This window comes from Hylobates moloch, unplaced genomic scaffold (genome assembly GCF_009828535.3).
Source record: "Hylobates moloch isolate HMO894 unplaced genomic scaffold, HMol_V3 SCAFFOLD_5, whole genome shotgun sequence".
Taxonomy (NCBI): domain Eukaryota; kingdom Metazoa; phylum Chordata; class Mammalia; order Primates; family Hylobatidae; genus Hylobates; species Hylobates moloch.
In genome coordinates this window covers 98,293,933-98,310,024 of record NW_026652280.1, presented here as the reverse complement: position 1 = coordinate 98,310,024, position 16,092 = coordinate 98,293,933, and the positions used below count along the sequence as shown (strand labels likewise).

At 54.1% G+C, this 16,092-nt stretch overlaps 2 protein-coding genes across 15 annotated transcripts in view; one reads left to right on the top strand and one right to left on the bottom strand.

Moving 5' to 3' along the window:
• The first annotated feature begins 474 nt into the window (after positions 1–474).
• LRRC71 (leucine rich repeat containing 71) lies at positions 475–13,120 on the top strand. 4 transcript variants are annotated; one of them, XM_032151920.2, is made up of 15 exons: positions 475–806; positions 3,782–3,931; positions 4,255–4,383; positions 4,484–4,559; positions 4,779–4,856; positions 7,043–7,111; positions 7,337–7,496; positions 7,574–7,657; positions 7,756–7,845; positions 9,252–9,401; positions 9,607–9,700; positions 10,580–10,668; positions 11,961–12,072; positions 12,462–12,583; positions 12,891–13,120. In XM_032151920.2, exons 1-15 carry the CDS (start codon positions 647–649, stop codon positions 13,005–13,007), a joined length of 1,680 nt encoding a protein of 559 aa, XP_032007811.1. In that variant the 5' UTR covers positions 475–646; the 3' UTR covers positions 13,008–13,120. The 4 variants fall into 4 exon arrangements, with proteins under 4 accessions (XP_032007811.1, XP_058295784.1, XP_058295783.1 ...); XM_058439801.1 differs by having other exon boundaries at positions 485–806; positions 11,961–12,047; XM_058439800.1 differs by having other exon boundaries at positions 485–806; positions 11,958–12,047.
• A 1,827-nt stretch (positions 13,121–14,947) lies between these two features.
• Positions 14,948–16,092, bottom strand: part of ARHGEF11 (Rho guanine nucleotide exchange factor 11) — a 107,927-nt gene continuing 106,782 nt past the window's right edge. For all 11 annotated transcript variants that reach the window (XM_032154093.2, XM_032154100.2, XM_032154096.2 and 8 more), the window contains one exon: positions 14,948–16,066. In XM_032154093.2, the coding sequence (XP_032009984.1) occupies positions 16,008–16,066 (59 nt within the window). In that variant the 3' untranslated portion in view covers positions 14,948–16,007. The remainder of the gene's footprint in view (positions 16,067–16,092) is intronic.

Here is a 16,092-nt window from a genome sequence, read left to right as displayed (position 1 = left end):
TCCTTCCACCAAGTGCTCTCTCCTTACTGGACAGGTGGGTGGACTCTGGAGAGTGGACCTGCCCCCACCTGGATTCTCCCTGGTGTCCTCCGACTGCCCACTACCCCGCTCTCCCAGGCTGAATTCCAGGATACCTTTGGATTGCCCGCCCTCCCCCTATCCCTGTCCCCGCTCCCGTCCTAAGATCCACTCGTTTACCTAGCCATGGCTCCGCTCAGGTCCTGGGTCACCCTAGCCCTTCTCCTTTAGCACAGGCTCGGCCAGCCCTGGCCCTTCGAGACCCATCAGCTCCTGCGATCTCCGGCCGGCCTCGCCCGGCCTGCTCCGCCGGGCCTGGCCCGCCCCTCCGGCTCTGGCTCCGCCACCCGCCCTCCCGGGCTCTCCCCTCGCCTTGCTCTGCCCTGCGGCGCCCCCTGTCGGCCCCGCGTGCTCTCTGCGGTTGCCCCTTTCCCTCGGGCCCGCCCGCCTCGCGCGGTTGTCTTGGAGAGGGACGCGTAGGCGACGCCACCGCGGACAGGTCGGATCCGGTCCCTGGACGCGGAACAGAGATCCCCTGATTCAGCCACCCTCAGAGTGAGCCCAGTAGAGTGCGGTCCTACCTTCCTGCCCCGACGAAGGTCCCGGAGACGCTGCGGACAACACCAGCATGTCGAGCGAGCAGAGCGCGCCGGGGGCCTCGCCCAGGGCCCCGCGTCCGGGGACCCAGAAGTCTTCTGGCGCGGTGACCAAAAAGGGAGAGCGCGCAGCCAAAGAGAAGCCGGCGACCGTTCTGCCACCCGTGGGGGAGGAGGAGCCCAAAAGCCCTGGTACGCTGGCGCCGGGGTTTGGGGATCGGGCCTCCAGGCTGCGTCTTCCCGGGTTCCCTCTAGCTACTCACTGCTCCACGGCTGTGGCTGAGCTCATACATACCCAGGTTGAGTTCCTGAATCTCGGCTTGACAGATGTTTGAATTGAACATGATCTTAAGGAACCCACACTCTGGTTTGGGATGGTGACAAATACCAATAAGATGTGATAAGATATAGAAGAGAGGAAGGCCCAGGGGGTGAGGGCACCAGGGGGGTTGCCAGGAGGTGCCTTTGAACAGAGTTTACAGATGTTCATTCATTGATTCAACAATTACTTTCCAAATGCCAGCCATGAGGCCAGGTATGTCACGGAGGAGAAGGAGGTGGACACGGTCCTGCCCCCATGGAGTTTACATCCTCTGGGAAAAGAAAATGAGTAGAATGGTATAAGTAGAGGTATGGCCCTTTTTGTTGCAAGTGATAGAACCCCAATCAAACTGAGCATGAAGGGGCAATGTATCAGAAGACTTCTTGATACAAATCTGCCAGCTTCATCATCACGGGGACAAGAACTTGCTGTCTCTGGAATCGAAGTAAAACAACTTGGGAAAAAGCTCTGATCGTCCAGCATTAGCCAGGTGCTATCTGCTTGTCAGTGCTGGTGGATGGGGGGAAGGAATTATAAGAGCTGGAGAAAGATGATCTTCTGGAAGGGAAGATAAGACAGTATACAATCCCCTGCAGGTACGAAGCCAGTTACATTCAAAACACACACACACACACACACACACACACACACACACACACACGCACACACGACATGGCTGTTGTATAGAATACAGGGTGGAAGGAGGCAGACAGATGAGTTACCAGACTATTTCAACAGCCTAGTCTGGGGACAGTGGGAGTTGGGGTAGGGCAGTGAGAATGGTGAGGGGTGGTTGGGTTAGGCTCAGAGAAACACTTTTGAGGTAGAAGTAATAAGAGTTGGTGAAGGACTGGGCAGGGTAGGGAGTGAGCGACAGAGCAAGAAAGATTCTCAGGCTTCTGGACTGGGCACTGGGTGGGAGGAGGTGCCATTCATGGAGATGGGAAAGGCCAAAGGAGGTGCATGTAAGGGAGGAGCTCCAAGGGATGATGCCAGCTGGACAGCTGGACACATGGGTCGGCAGTACCTAAGAGAGGTTAGGGGTGGAGTTGTGACTTTGGGAGCTGCTGATGTTCTGGCATGGTTAAGTCCTGGCAATGAAAGGGACCCCTCGAGGAGGCAGGGAGTATAATTAGAGAAGAGGAGAGGGGTCAGGATCCAGCCTTACAGGTTGTAGAGGATGAGGAGCTGGCAGGGGAGCCTGAGCAGCCAGCAGAGAGGTAGGAGAGAATGGGAGTGACGCCTGCACAGGCACTTGGATAGGACAACATGGAGGTCATGGTGGCCTTAGCAGACACCACTGTGTGCTGTGGCAGGGGCAGATGTGGACTCGCGTCCAGTAGAGAGTGATGGCTGATATAGGAAGGTGTAGGGATTTAGAGGAAATCCTATCTAATGGCTTTTATTTCTCAAGAAGCTACAAGGTGAGATTATTAGTGAGCATGAGAAAGGGGTGTGGAAGGGGAAAAGAGCTGTGCTGTCTGACAGGTAACTACCTGCTAAAGTGCAGAGAGCACATTTCCGTCCCAGCATGAAGTACTACGGGGCAGCGCTCTTTTAGAGCAGGGCTTCTCAAGGTGCTGTCCTTGGACCAGCAACTTCAGCATCATCTGGGAAGCTGCTAAAAATGCAAAATCATGGCTCTCACCCGGGCTACAGAATCAGAATTTCTGTAGGATAGGGCCCAGGAAATTGTTTTAGCAGGCTCTCCAGGTGATTTTTAAGATGTTAAAGCTTGAGAATCTCTGTTCTTGAGAAGGGAAGTATGAGTGAAGCAAGGAAGCACGAGGGGCTCTCCCAGCAGAGGGAAGTTTGGGAGGGCAGGGAGGTGTGCAGGAGCCAGCCAGACCAGGGGGTAATTGCAACCTCCCTATGCCTTCTCTTACCTGCTTCGCCCATTTGGCTGTGTGCCTGGGTTCCCGCTGATGGCCGGACACGAGGAACATGCCTCTCATGACTTTCCCCATGAACCCTCTAGCCTCTCTGCATCCTGCCAGCCCCTCCACTCCCTCAGGCAGGCTCCCTACTGCTGAGGTGCCGGTGTCCCTCTCGGCACAGCTCCTGCAGCACCTGCCCCTGTGGCCAGCGTGCTGTTCTGTGGAGCTCCAGGCTGTCTGGCACTTGGCAGGGACTTCCGTCCTATCTCTAGGAGCCACTTCTTCCTGGGATGCCTATGGTGGGGAGCCAGAAAGAGCAAGTGTCCCTTGAAGACTCAGAGTCTCAAGTTTGCATAGCACAGCCCTCAGGTTGGGATGTGGTGGGCATGTGTGAATTAATATAACTCAGAAATGAGTTAATATTTCTAAAGCATTTCAAACAGCACTGGACACTAGGAAGTGCTACATAAACACACTGGACAGGGGAAATGTTAAATAAAAGTATCGTTCTGCTGCTCTTGGGTGTATGTGTAGGGAAGGAGTGGGAGTGGAAAGGAGCTCACATCGTGCCTGCGCTTTCTCCCAGGGACCCTGAGCAGTTCCAGCAGGGAAGGAGGACTTGTGAGGAGGAGGCTGGGCTGGGGACACCTGGGAAAGGCGGAAGCCCGGGCTGGGAGTGGAGAGCGGGGGTGGCAGTGGCTTTGACCTGGGGGTGGGGAAGCCAGCACGCAGAAGAGGGGGCCCCGTTGCCTACCGTGCACGCAAGCCCGTTAGTCCCCTTTCTCCGAGCTCTTGCTTTCCCCGTTTCCTATCAAGTGTTTTCAGCGTCCGTTCTTCTAAGCATTTGCAAGTTGAATGGCTGCAAAAATATCCATCTGAGGAGGGCCTCTCCGCCCGCACGGGCGAGCTTGGGGACGCGGGAGTGGGCGCGGCCCCTTCTCTCACGCCCCCCCACCACGTCCCCGCAGAGGAGTACCAGTGCTTGGGTGTCCTCGAGACCGACTTCGCAGAGCTCTGCACGCGGTGGGGCTACACGGACTTCCCCAAAGTTGTCAGCCGGCCCCGCCCCCACCAGCCCTTCGTCCCCTCCGCCTCTTTGTCGGAAAAGACCACCTTAGGTGAGTGACAGTGGAGCTCCCCCGTGCCTGCCAGGGCCGCCTCGTCCATCCTCAGCCTCCCTTCCCACGCCGGGCCAAACGGAGGGACGCGGGGCGGTGTGTGTGAGTCGGGGGGATTCGACGAGGCCGGTGGGGAGGTGGGGGAGTCTCCAGTCTTCCTTTCCAACCCAGCAGAGGCGCGCGTGGCCGGAGAGGCAGCGCCCGCAGGCCTGCGCCTCTGGCGCTGGCGGTATCCTCCAATCCCACCCGGGCACCCGTGGGCCGGCCTGGCGTGGGGCCCGGGGAGGTGGCTGTTCCCCTTTCTCCTCACCTCTGCCTTCCAGACGATCCGTGGCTGTCGGGGTCCTGCAGCCTCAACAGCCTGGAGAGCAAATACGTGTTCTTCCGGCCCACCATCCAGGTGGAGCTGGAGCAGGAGGACAGCAAGTTGGTGAAGGAAATCTACATCCGCGGTGAGCCCGGCTCCCCCCACCCGCCCCAGCTCCCTCCCGCTCCCCTCCGCTCCCCTGGCGCCTCCCAGGTCTGAGGCGCCTGCCTCCTCTTGGCCCGCAGGTTGGAAGGTTGAGGAACGGATTTTGGGTATCTTTTCTAAATGTCTGCCCCCGCTCACCCAGCTACAAGCCATCAAGTGAGAGGCACTGAGGGGATGGGCGGGAGACCAGAGTGGGAGTTGGGGCTCCTGGTGGCTTGGGAGAGAGAACCGAGGGGCATGGGAGACCCTGGCGACGGTGGGGAGTTCGGGGGCTGGGGATGAGGAAGGGCGCCGCTGGGAGGACGGTTTGGGGAGGGTTTTCCAGTAGGAGGGGGCGCTCTAGCTCTGTGTTTCTGCACTTCCCGCCCACGACAGCTTGTGGAAGGTGGGGCTGACGGATAAGACCCTGTCCACCTTCATCGAGCTCCTGCCTCTCTGTTCATCCACGCTCAGGTCAGCAGACTGGGAGGCCCCCGGTGCCTGGGAAGCCTGGCTGGGCGGGTGGTCAGAGGGGAGCAGTGTGGGGATGGAAGTGACAGGTCCCAGCTCCTGTGGGTCTGGCTGGCATCCCTGTGGAATCACAAGCTGGCAATGTCTGTTGGATCATGATACCTCCATTAGACAAGAAGCCAGGTCCGCTTTTCTGCCCACACCAGCACCCAAAGAGCCTGACCTTCAGGGGCTCATCCTGTCTCCCCTGCATTAGTCTCATTACCCTCCACTCCCTCCCCAGAGGTTCTCGCTCTCCTTCCTGGCTGCCTGGGGCCCAGGCCCTGTACTGGGAGCTGGTAAGACACAGTTCTTATCCTCCAGGAACTCGCAGTCCAGGGAGGGAGAGAAAAGGACACAAGAATAAATACTGCAGGGCAATGTGGAGACTGGTGTTGGAGGACTGGTTCGTCGGAGGAGGGAGTGGGCAGAGAGAAGTGCCACCACACTTTATGGATGTGAGGCAGGAAGACCTGGAAGACTGCCTGGAGGAGGTGGTACTGAGCTGAAGGAGGCCTAGGAGCAGGCCAGAGAGGGAATTGGGAAAGGGCGTACTTGTATGGGAAGGAGCAGGAGCAAGGCATGGGGCAGGGTAACTACAGGTGTGGTTGGGAGTGTCAGGGGCAAGGCTGATTTGGCCCCACCCCTTCTCTAGGCTCCCACAGCACCCTGCCTCCTCTTGCTTCATGGTGGGGGGGGGATACCCCTCCATGCAGTGGCTTGCCTGTATTCCTCCTGTAGATGGCATGGATGCTCCTTGAGGGCAGGGACTGTGTCTTCTTCAGCTAGGGGTCCCCAGCACTCTGTGTAAAACACCATGAAACATATTTCCTTCCGTCATGGTAATTAGCTAGCAGAAAACAACTATATGAATTCATCTGTAAATAATGTGTAAAAGTAAGTCATAGCAACATAAACAAATTTAAACTGAATAATCATGTTTATGTGACAGACGAGGCAGGCTGAAAGGTTGAACAAAATAAGAAATCATGGGAGAAAATTTTTACATAGAGTCATTTCTAGCCATTAGTGCAGTTTTTGCTGTGACTTAGAAAAGGACCTCCATTCTCACAGCACTGTTAGAGAAGCCACTGCCGTGTGGAGGCTCATGTTGTAGTTATCTCTTGCTGTGTGACAAATTAACCCCAAGATTCAGTGGCTTAAAAGGACACACATTTATGATCTCATAGCTGCTGTGAGATGACCTGGGGGTGGGCTAGCTGAGTGCTCTGGCTCAGGGTTTGAGGTTGCGGTACAGCTGCTGACTGTGGCTGCACTTACCTCAAGGATCAACTGTGGTGGAGAATCTGCCTCCAGGCTCACTTGTGTGGCTGCCTGGGCCTCTCCACAGGCTGCCTGAGTGTCCTTACCACATGGCAGCTGGCCAGCTAGAGAGTGCCAGAGAGCACTCAAGACGGAAGCCACCACCTTTGTAGCCTAAACCTGGAAGTGCTGTCCCATCTCTTCTGCCATGTTCTGTTCATTAAAAGTGAGTCACTTATTTCCCTCCACCCCACCCTCCACCCGTTCTTTTTTTTTTTGGAGACAGAGTCTTGCTCTGTCGCCCAGACTGGAGTGCAGTGGCACAATCTTGGCTCACTGCAACCTCTGCCTCCTGGGTTCAAGTGATTCTCCTGCCTCAGCCTCCAGAGTAGCTGGGATTACAGGTGCACGCCACCACGTCCCGCTAATTTTTTGTATTTTTAGTAGAGACGGGGTTTCACCCTGTTGCCCAGGCTGGTCTCGAACTCCTGAGCTCAGGCAATCTGCCCGCCTTGGCCTCAAAAAGTGCTGGGATTACAGGCGTGAGCCACTGTGCCTGGCCAGAAGTGAGTCACTTCTAATGTGAAGTCCACACTCAAGGGGAAGGAATGACACAGTGGCATGAGTTCCAGGAGGTGGGGACCACTGAAGGCCACCTTAGGGGCCACACTACCATGGGTCACCAACTTTGGGGAGCAGTCCCTTCACAATGGGCACACCTGTGAATTTTTAGTCTAGGGAATTGTCACATATATTTCCTATATTGGGGGGGCAATCATTCGACTCTACTTCCTAGCTGCTTCCCAGAGACGCACACTTCCTCTCTGTTCCCTTCCCTTACTGGCCTCAGTGGTACCTTCTGGTTCTCAAATCTCCCCTGCCCTCAGGAAGGTGTCTCTGGAGGGGAACCCACTGCCGGAGCAGTCCTATTACAAGCTCATGGCCTCGGACAGCACGTGAGACTCCCTGCCCTCACCCCCTTTCTCTGGGCCAGTCTCAAAATTCCAAGCCATTTTTAGTCCCCGCCCTTCCTTGTCCCCCTACCATCTCGGCAAGCGCCCTCGATTTCTGCCCCTACATCCTCAGACCAGACCGCCCCCTCAAGCCTTCAAGTCTTCCATATTCCGGCGGATGCCCTGTACAGTTTCCAGTGACCCACATTCTCCCTCCGGCTGCCCCAGGATTGCGCACTTGTCTCTGCGGAACAATAACATCGACGACCGCGGGGCGCAACTCCTGGGCCAGGCGCTGTCCACGCTGCACAGCTGCAACCGGACCCTCGTCTCGCTCAACCTGGGCTTCAACCACATCGGGGACGAGGGCGCAGGCTACATCGCGGACGTGCGTGCGCGGCGGGGAGGGACCTGCTGGGAGCAGGGGCGGCTTGGGCGGCTCACGCGTCCCTGCTCGCCTCTTAGGGCCTCCGGCTGAACCGTTCCCTGCTCTGGCTGTCCCTGGCCCACAATCGCATCCAGGACAAGGGCGCCCTAAAGCTGGCTGAGGTGGGTGTGCCGACCAGGTGGGGCCGGGGCGTGGGCGGGCCGAGGGAGCCGACCCTGACTACCCAGGCGTCCGACCGCTGAGCGCCCGCCTCCTTCAGGTCCTGCGCGCCTTCGAGCTGACACACACCGAAGTGGTGGAGCGCCGACGCCTCCTGCTGGAAAAAGGGACGCAGGAGCGCTCGCGATCGGTGAGGAGCTACCAGGCCCCAGGACCAGCCGAGAGCCCCTCTGACCCTCGAGCCCACTCCCCAAGTCCGCTGCTTTTCAGCAAACTGGCCATCCAGTTTAATCTCCACCCTCTGTCGTGACTGTCTTTCCCTCCGATTTCTGCGCAGACGTTTGCCAAGCCCCTGCTGGGCGGGCTCTAATTGCAGAACCACACTATGCGCAGTAGAGTGTACTGGTTCAGAGATAGGACACTAGATTGAGACCATCTGGACCTGAAATCCGGCTCATCCATATCCCAGCTTGTAACCTTGGGCATGTTACTAAACAACTTCTTCTTCTTCTTTCTTCTTTCTTTTTCTCTTTCTTTCTTTCTTTCTTTCTTTCTTTCTTTCTTCTTTCTTTCTTTCTTTCTTTCTTTCCTTCTTTCTTTCTTCTTTCTTTCTCTTCTTTCTTCTTCTTCCTTCTTCTTCTTTCTTTCTTCTTCTTTCTTCTTCTTCTTCTTCTTCTTCTTCTTCTTCTTCTTTCTCTTCTTCTTCTTTCTTCTTCTTCTTCTTCTTCTTCTTCTTCTTCTTCTTCTTCTTCTTCTTCTTCTTCTTCTTCTTCTTCTTCTTCTTCTTTCTTCTCCTTCTTCTTTCTTCTCCTCCTCCTCCGCCTCCTCCTCTTCCTCCTCCTCCTCCTCCCTTTCTTCTTTCTTCTTCGTCTTGTTTTTTGTTTGTTTGTTTGTTTGTTTTTGGAGACGGAGTCTGGCTCTGTTACCTGGGCTGGAGAGCAGTGGTGCGATCTCGGTTCACTGCAGTCTCTGCCTCCCAGGTTCAAGCGATTTTTCTGCCTCAGCCTCCTGAGTAGCTGAGATTTCAGGCATGTGCCACCATGGCCAGCTAATTTTTGTATTTTTTAGTAGAGATGGGGTTTCGCTATGTTGAGCAGGCTGGTCTTGGACTCCTGGTCTCAAATGATCCGCCCGCCTCGGCCTCCCAAATTATTGGGATTACAGGCGTGAGCCACTGCACCTGGCCTGTGTTACTTAACTTCTCCTTTTCTTAGTTTCCTCATCTGTAAGTGGGGACAGTTGTACCTATTTCGTGATTGTCGAGATGATTTAATGACTTAATTCCTGCAACGCAGTTAAAATAGCACCTGACACTTAGCTCAATAAAAGCTGCTATTTTCCCCCTCAATATGAGAGTCTGAGACCCTGCCTCACCCTTCATCTCACCCCCACCCAGGTCCCTCTGCTATTTCTTCCCTAAAGCATCTCACCCCAGAGGAGTCCTATACAAATTATTTTAGCATTTAGGCAGGGAGATGGGTGGGAGGGTGCTGTCAGCTCGACTGCTCTCCAAGTATGGGTATAGCTACCTTTCATGCCCCCATTGAGGAAGGGGCTCTGGCTTCTTCTTCCCTTCCCTCCCATTTGTGAGCACAGCCCTCCTCTTCTCGACACGGGGACTCCAAAACGGACCGTGAGAAGAGTCAGATGGTAGGGATCAGCAATAGTGCATTGGTGGATAAGACAGACAAGATGCAGACAATGAAAACCCCTAAGGGCCTGGGCAAGAAAAAGGAGAAATCATTGGTAGGTGTGCAATGGGACAGAGCCTGGGTGCTGGACGGACAGGGGAGGGCCTTCCATCATGTGCAGCGGTGGTGGAGGGAAGAAGGTCACATGGGCCTTTGAAGTTCCCCCTAAGGCCCCGGGTCCTAACCTGGGCTCCTTCCCTCACCACTGCCCATCCCCTCCGGAGGTGGGACTTGCACCTCTCTTCTCACATTCTCCACAGGAATTGGCCAAGAAAGATGAGAAGTCAGGGTCTGGGCAGTCACCCACACAAGGAACCCCTAAGAAAGAAGACACCACAAAGCCAGGCAAGGGGAGTAAGTGCGGGTGCCCCTGGGCCGCATCTTCCTGTGTGGAGGAGGGGAGAGTGCCGGGCTGGGTGCAGGAGGCTGTTCTGGGCCTGGGTGTGCCTGCCTAGAGCTCATCTTGCCATGTCCCTCTGGGCTTGATTTCCTTCTCACAGCGGGATGATGTGGAGAGCCGCATCCAGCCCAGACATCCTGACCCACCACTCTCCTCATCCCCTTTGTTGAAGCTGGAGCTCTGTGGCCCTGTCTTCAAGGAACCCATCCACCTAGCTGGGCCACCCTCCAGCCATTTCTTCTTTTTCTTTTCTTTTCTCTTTTCTTTCTTTTCTTTTCTCCTTTCTTTTCTTTCTTACTTTCTTCTTTCTTTCTTTCTCTTTCTTTCTTTTTTTTCTTTCTTCTTTCTTTCTTTCTCTTTCTTCTTTCTTTCCTTTCTTTATTTCTTTTCTTTTCTTTTCCTTTCTTTCTTTTTTTTGATGGATTCTCACTCTGTTGCCCAGGCTGGAGTGCAGAGGTGCGATCTTGGCTCACTGCAACCTCTGTCTCCTGGGTTCAAGCAATTCTCCTGCCTCAGCTTACCCAGTAGCTGGGATTACAGGTGCATGCCACCATGTCCAGCTAATTTTTGTATTTTTAGTAGAGATGGGGCTTCACCATGTTGGCCAGGCTGGTTGCGAACTCCTGACCTCAGGTGATCCTCCTGCTTCGGCCTCCCAAAGTGCTGGGATTATGGGTGTGAGCTACTGCGCCCAGCCCCCTCCAGCCATTTCTATTGCACCCAAACCCGAAGTTGGGGGGTCTGTTTGCCTCACAGCCTGTTTTCTCTGGGGAGGTAGCCTGGGTGGTATCAGAAGTGTGCACTGTGCATTCTGGCTCCTCTTCTGGCCCCAGAGGTAACCATCCCTGAGCAGAAGCCAAGCAGGACAAAAGGGATCAAGATCGGGAGCAGAGAGAAGCGCAGCATCCTCCTGGAGTCTGAGGTAAGCTACCAGGAAGAGTGGAGGCAGGGGGCGCACCCCTGGGATTCCAGGCTTGCCTGAGACCTCTCACCCCAGCCCCTCCTGGAATGTGGTCTCCAGCCCCATGCTGTGGCAGCAGCTATTTGCTTTCAAATTTGTCCTCCACTCCTGTTCCAACCTCACCTGAAACTCCCTCCCATCTCACCCTGCGCTACTGTGGGAATAACGGGAGCAAGCCCCTTCTACTTTTCCTTGTCTATTAGTAGCCCACACTTTGGATCTGCTGTCTCAACTCAGCCAGGCTGCTTCCCCAGAGGCCCTCAGTTCCCCATCACCACCTCCATCACTTGCTTGGACTGTTGCATAGGAACAAAGCGTCTTCTTTTTTGCCCCCTCAGCAGCTCCTGAGGAAGGCAGGGCATTTTTATGGTCATGGCACTGCCCCACGCTACCTTATGCATGGGTCCTTCTTCAGACCCTCTCTCTTTTGCCCCTGGATCTTCTCTGCTCCCTTTCAACTTGGACCAACTTGCTGCTTGCATTGGAAATCTTCCTGGGCTGCCTCTGGTGCTCCTACCATCCCTCATCACTCCATTCTGTCAGCTGCCTGAGCATCTGCCTCTCTGTATTTTTCTCTTCCATTGGAAGACTACCTACACACCCTAGGCAGGGAAGGGCCCCTCTCCTTTCAGGAGTCTTCTCTGGCACCCAAGACAAAATCTTACAAAAGAGGACATTCAGAGGGAGGAAGAAATTGGGGTTGCCTTTCAGTTTCCATTTTTCATCTCTGCCTCTGTCTTGATCAGGCTGCTGATTGTCACTAGTACTGCAATTTCTTTTCATCATGCTGTCATTGTTACTTCCCTCCAATCCATTCTCCTCATTGCTCTAGGTGCTGGGAAACACTTAGTAAAACCTGAATGCGACATACAGTTTCATGCTTCCAGAGCCTTTGCACCTGCTTTCTTTGCCTAGAACACCTTTTCCGTCTTCATCTGACAATATCATGTGCATTCGCAGGAGACCCTTCCTGGCCTGGCCTAGGTATTCCTTTTCCGTGCTCCCACAGTGCTCTGAGCTTGCCTCTGTCAGCACTCACTCTAGACCACGTTACTTTCACTTTCTGGCTCCCCTACACAAAGGAGCTTCTTGAGGGTATGGGCTTATTTTTGTATCCCCAGCACCTGGGACAAAGCCTGGACTATAGTCAGCAGTCAAAACATGTATGTTGAATGAATGAATGAATGAATGAATGAATGGCCTGTTGACCAGCTCCCCTGCTGTCTGCTGCAATTAGTATTCTGCTTTAGCAGCTGGTTGTTGAGGCTACTGAGGTGGTCAACCCTCTCCTGGAGCCTGTGGAGCACCGAGATGGGAAAGTTTTCATGCCTGGGAACAAGGTCCTTTTGCACCTCAATCTCATCCGTATGTCTGCCAATGTCCTCCTGCCATGAGGCTACCTGGGCCCTGTCCTGCCTGAGGGTGTCTGCCCCGACTCTATGGAGCAGACCTGGCCCTCCCATCTTTGGGCTACATGTCCCCCAGGGATCTCTGGCACAGGGCTTGAGGGGCCAGAGGAAGTGCTGAGTCTGGGAGGAGGCTGAGGACAGGCGATTGGAGTCATGAGGGGAGTTAGAGAGATGGGGGGTGTGTGAGTAAGAGCTGAGTGAAGGGCTAGGTCAGGGAAACGTGCGCCTGGGCCAGTGAGTCTGGACTGGGGAGCTGGAGGAACTGGGCTGCTGGGGATGTCTGGTATGTCAGGTGCCAGTGAGGCCTGTGGTGCTAAGAGGCCACCTGTCTGCACCTTCCACCAGGGAACCGCATCACAGAGATGGGGCTGGAGGGCTTCCTCGCCACAGTACAGTATCAGATGCAGTTCTCCAAGGCCAAGAGTGCATCCAAGGGTCCAGTGGGGCTGCTGTGGCTGTCCCTGGCTGTGAGTCCCTTTCACTCTCTCCTGCTGAAGCAGAGGTTGCCCCTATCAGCTGTCATACTAGACAGCTGCTGCAGGCAGCTTCTGTCTCCCCATTTCCAAGGAAGGTCTGTAGTTTCTCTGCTTCTTTTTAATAATCACAACATAACCTCCATTCCTCTTGCTGGAAGATCAGCAGTATTAATCACTCTGCTTTTTCTGCATGTCCCCCAGCCCCTAACCCACCCTGCCCCAGGACCATTTTTTTTTTTCTCCCAGAGGACTAATCTTCATTCCTCTTGTCAGGTGTCAGCCTTCCTTTTCTTTTCAGAAAAACCGCTTCGCCCCACAATGTCCTGCGTACGCCATAATCCAGGAGCTGATGTTGCCAAGGGATCCCATCAAGGCCAAACTCAGGGAGGATGAGGCCATGGCATTCTTCCCCTAGCCCCTCCCACCTGCTTGCCTCTAAGACTCGGGGCTATAGAAGCACCTCCTGTCCCTGTGTGGGGTGACCTCCCTGGGGGAGATCTCAGACCAATAACAAAGTCTGTTGCTATGCTTTTCCTTGAGGTCGTCTGAAAACTTTCTTCCAGAACTGCTTGGAACATTTAGATTTTGCGTCTGTCCATGTTACATGCCAGGAATGGCAGAAAAGTGGTCTGAATTACAGTTCCGCTGGGGATGATCTCAGCTCCTCTTGCCTCAGTTAGCCAGGGGCATTGCCCTTCTGCCTCCTGGGGGCTAGTTCTTCCTTGCTCAGGCAATAGCCATTCCCCCACCATGTTCCCTAGGGGACATGCATTATGCCAGGGTTTGCATTCAGAAAGATTTGGGATAGGGATTAGTAACTGACACACACAGGCTTGGGAGAGAGTGGGAGCAGGAGTAGGTAAAGCAGAGGAATTAAGCACAGGCTCCATGCCCGCTCCCTTCTGCTTCCCCATCTGGCTGGCCCAGCTGTTTGACTGCTTTGGAGGAGAGGTAAGGGTTCAGCTTAAGAAAATGAACAAAGGCTTGGCAGGCCACTTTGGAGAGGGTGCTAACCGCTCAACATCTACATAGCAAAGGCTAAGCATTGAACATGAACCCTAATAACCTGCCTGCAGAAGTCAGCAATCTGAAACTAGAGGTTCCTGAGCTGAGTAGGGTCCCCAAACCTTTACCCTTCAGTGCTGCCTCCACTGAGGTCACCTGCCAGTGCCCAGAGCACAGGACTGGCTTCGGGGAGCCTACCTGTAACCTGTATAGCAGTGTCCCAGAAGGCGCAGATCAACAAAGACCAGCCTTCCTTCCTCACTTCTGAGCAGATTCAACCTGTTCCACATTCTCTAGTCCTACTTCCCTCATTCCACTGCCTCTGCCTACCTAGAATTCCCTTGTCCTGCCCTTTGTGTGGCTCAGTGGCACCTAGGCCTGTCTCCTGCCTCTGAGTGCCTGGAGCTCTTCTAGTCTGACTGCCCCAGCTCTGTCTCTGCAGCTGGTTGTGGAGCCAGCTTCTCCAGGGAAAACCCATCATTTCTTTGAATCCCAACACTGAACACATTGAGGTGCTGGATGATGGTCACCCCAGCTTCTGCAGGGAAACTTGCCATGTCCTCCAGAGCTTCGGTGACCCCTTCAGCCCATATCCTTATCCCACCCTTCATCACTAATGACTCCTGTATCAATTCTGATGCCCAAATAGACTGTACCCTAATGAGGACACAGCTGAGGATTGTGAGGTCGAGGAGTCAGGGTTGGGCTGGAAGAGAAAGAATTTGTCACTTTAATCCAACACTGAATGCCAGGAGACAGAGGTGAATGGTTACAGTCTTGGTGATGTGGCTGCGTCTGTGGGAGGATGTGGACGGATGATGATAGTGATGAACTGGACAGGCCTGAGGCAACCCTCCCACTTAGATTTGGCTTTTAAAGTCTTTAAGCTCATTGAAGGCAGCTCATGAGACCTCTTGACGCTGGGTCCACTGCTCCTTCATATATATATAATATGTGTGTATGTGTGTGTGTATATCTATCTATATATGTGTATATATATGTATCTATCTATATATCTGTGTGTGTGTAACTGAGTTCAGTGTCTTGTCATGTTTTCTCCACAGGGGTTGTATAACTTAAGTTTACCCAGTCCCTAGTTCAGTGAGTGCACATCTGAAGCTCTGGGAGGGAACAGGCAAGATCTGGGTCTGGGGGTGAGAGGGCTCCCTCTGGTTCCCACTATCCGATCCTAACCAGTCTTACAGGGAACAAACACCGTACCTTTTATCACAGCGATTCCAAGAAACACACACACCACCATTGAAGAATATTTAACTTTTCTTAAAAAAAAAATCTTAACCATGAAAGGAAGAAAATAAAAGAGTATACATTATCTTAACAGCAAAACAGTCATTTCCATATCTATATTTTATATATTATATATATTTATATATATATATATGTATATATACACCTAGCACAGTGTGTATATTCTATTCATCAGGGAGAGTTGGGTGAAGACGTGGTGATGGGGCCAATGCTGCGGTGGCCCCTTGGATGGTCCTGGGTGAATTCAGGGACTCAGCATTCAGACCCCTGTCCCCACCTCCTGGGGCCCAGTCTTCAGCTCCGTACCTGCTTCACTGGTTTTCTACAGGGACAGGGTGGGGAAGGGGGGACATAGGTGGGGTAAGAAACCCCCATGGTCCCCATCTTGTGAAGATGAGAAGTCCAGGGAGGGAGGGAGCAGCTCGGCAGCAAGATGTGGAGGGTAGGCTCTGGAGCCAGGTGGGATGGGGAGCCAGAAGACCTTACAGGGACAGGGACACCCAGGCCTGGCTCCCGCTTTAGGCTCGATCCTGGAGCTGGGTTGTTAACTAAGGAGATACAAGTGAACCCCCTCTTCCCTAAGGAGCTCCTTCCATAACTGCCTCCAGCACTTCAGGAACAGGAACAAAAACGGTCAAAGTTATTTACAATAGCAAAGATGCACATACGATACATACATATTTATAGGAAACCAAAGTGACAAAGGGGGAGGGGAGGCACCCACCTCCACCTGGGGTCTTATGGAGAAAGAGGGGAAGAAGAAAGTGCATTTACACAGAAGCCTCCTCCTTTCACTTACATGTCTGAGGGCAGCGCACATACAGGCGTGCGCGTGTACACGCATATGTGGGGTGAGGGCAGACCATGGTGAGTGGGGGCCTTTCGGATGCAGTCAGCATGCTTAGGAGACACGAGGCCTTGGAGGGTTGGGCTGAGGGAGGGAAAAGACACTGAAACTTGACTCTGACTTGAGCAGACCAAGCAACATGCGGGTTTCCCCCCAGGCCTTGGCTGGATCCTAGTTTCCCCAACTGCCTCCTCCACAGGGAGGAGCGTTGGGATCCCCCCTACCCTGTGCCCCGGTCTCAGGCCAGTCCCTGCAGGAGGAGTGGGGGCGCAGAGGATTTGGTGGTTTGCACGGTTATGGTCCTGGTAACGCGGCTGCGCCTGCTGCGCTGTCTTCCAGGGGGGCGTCAGAGCCTGTGGGAGGAGGATAAAGGTGAGGA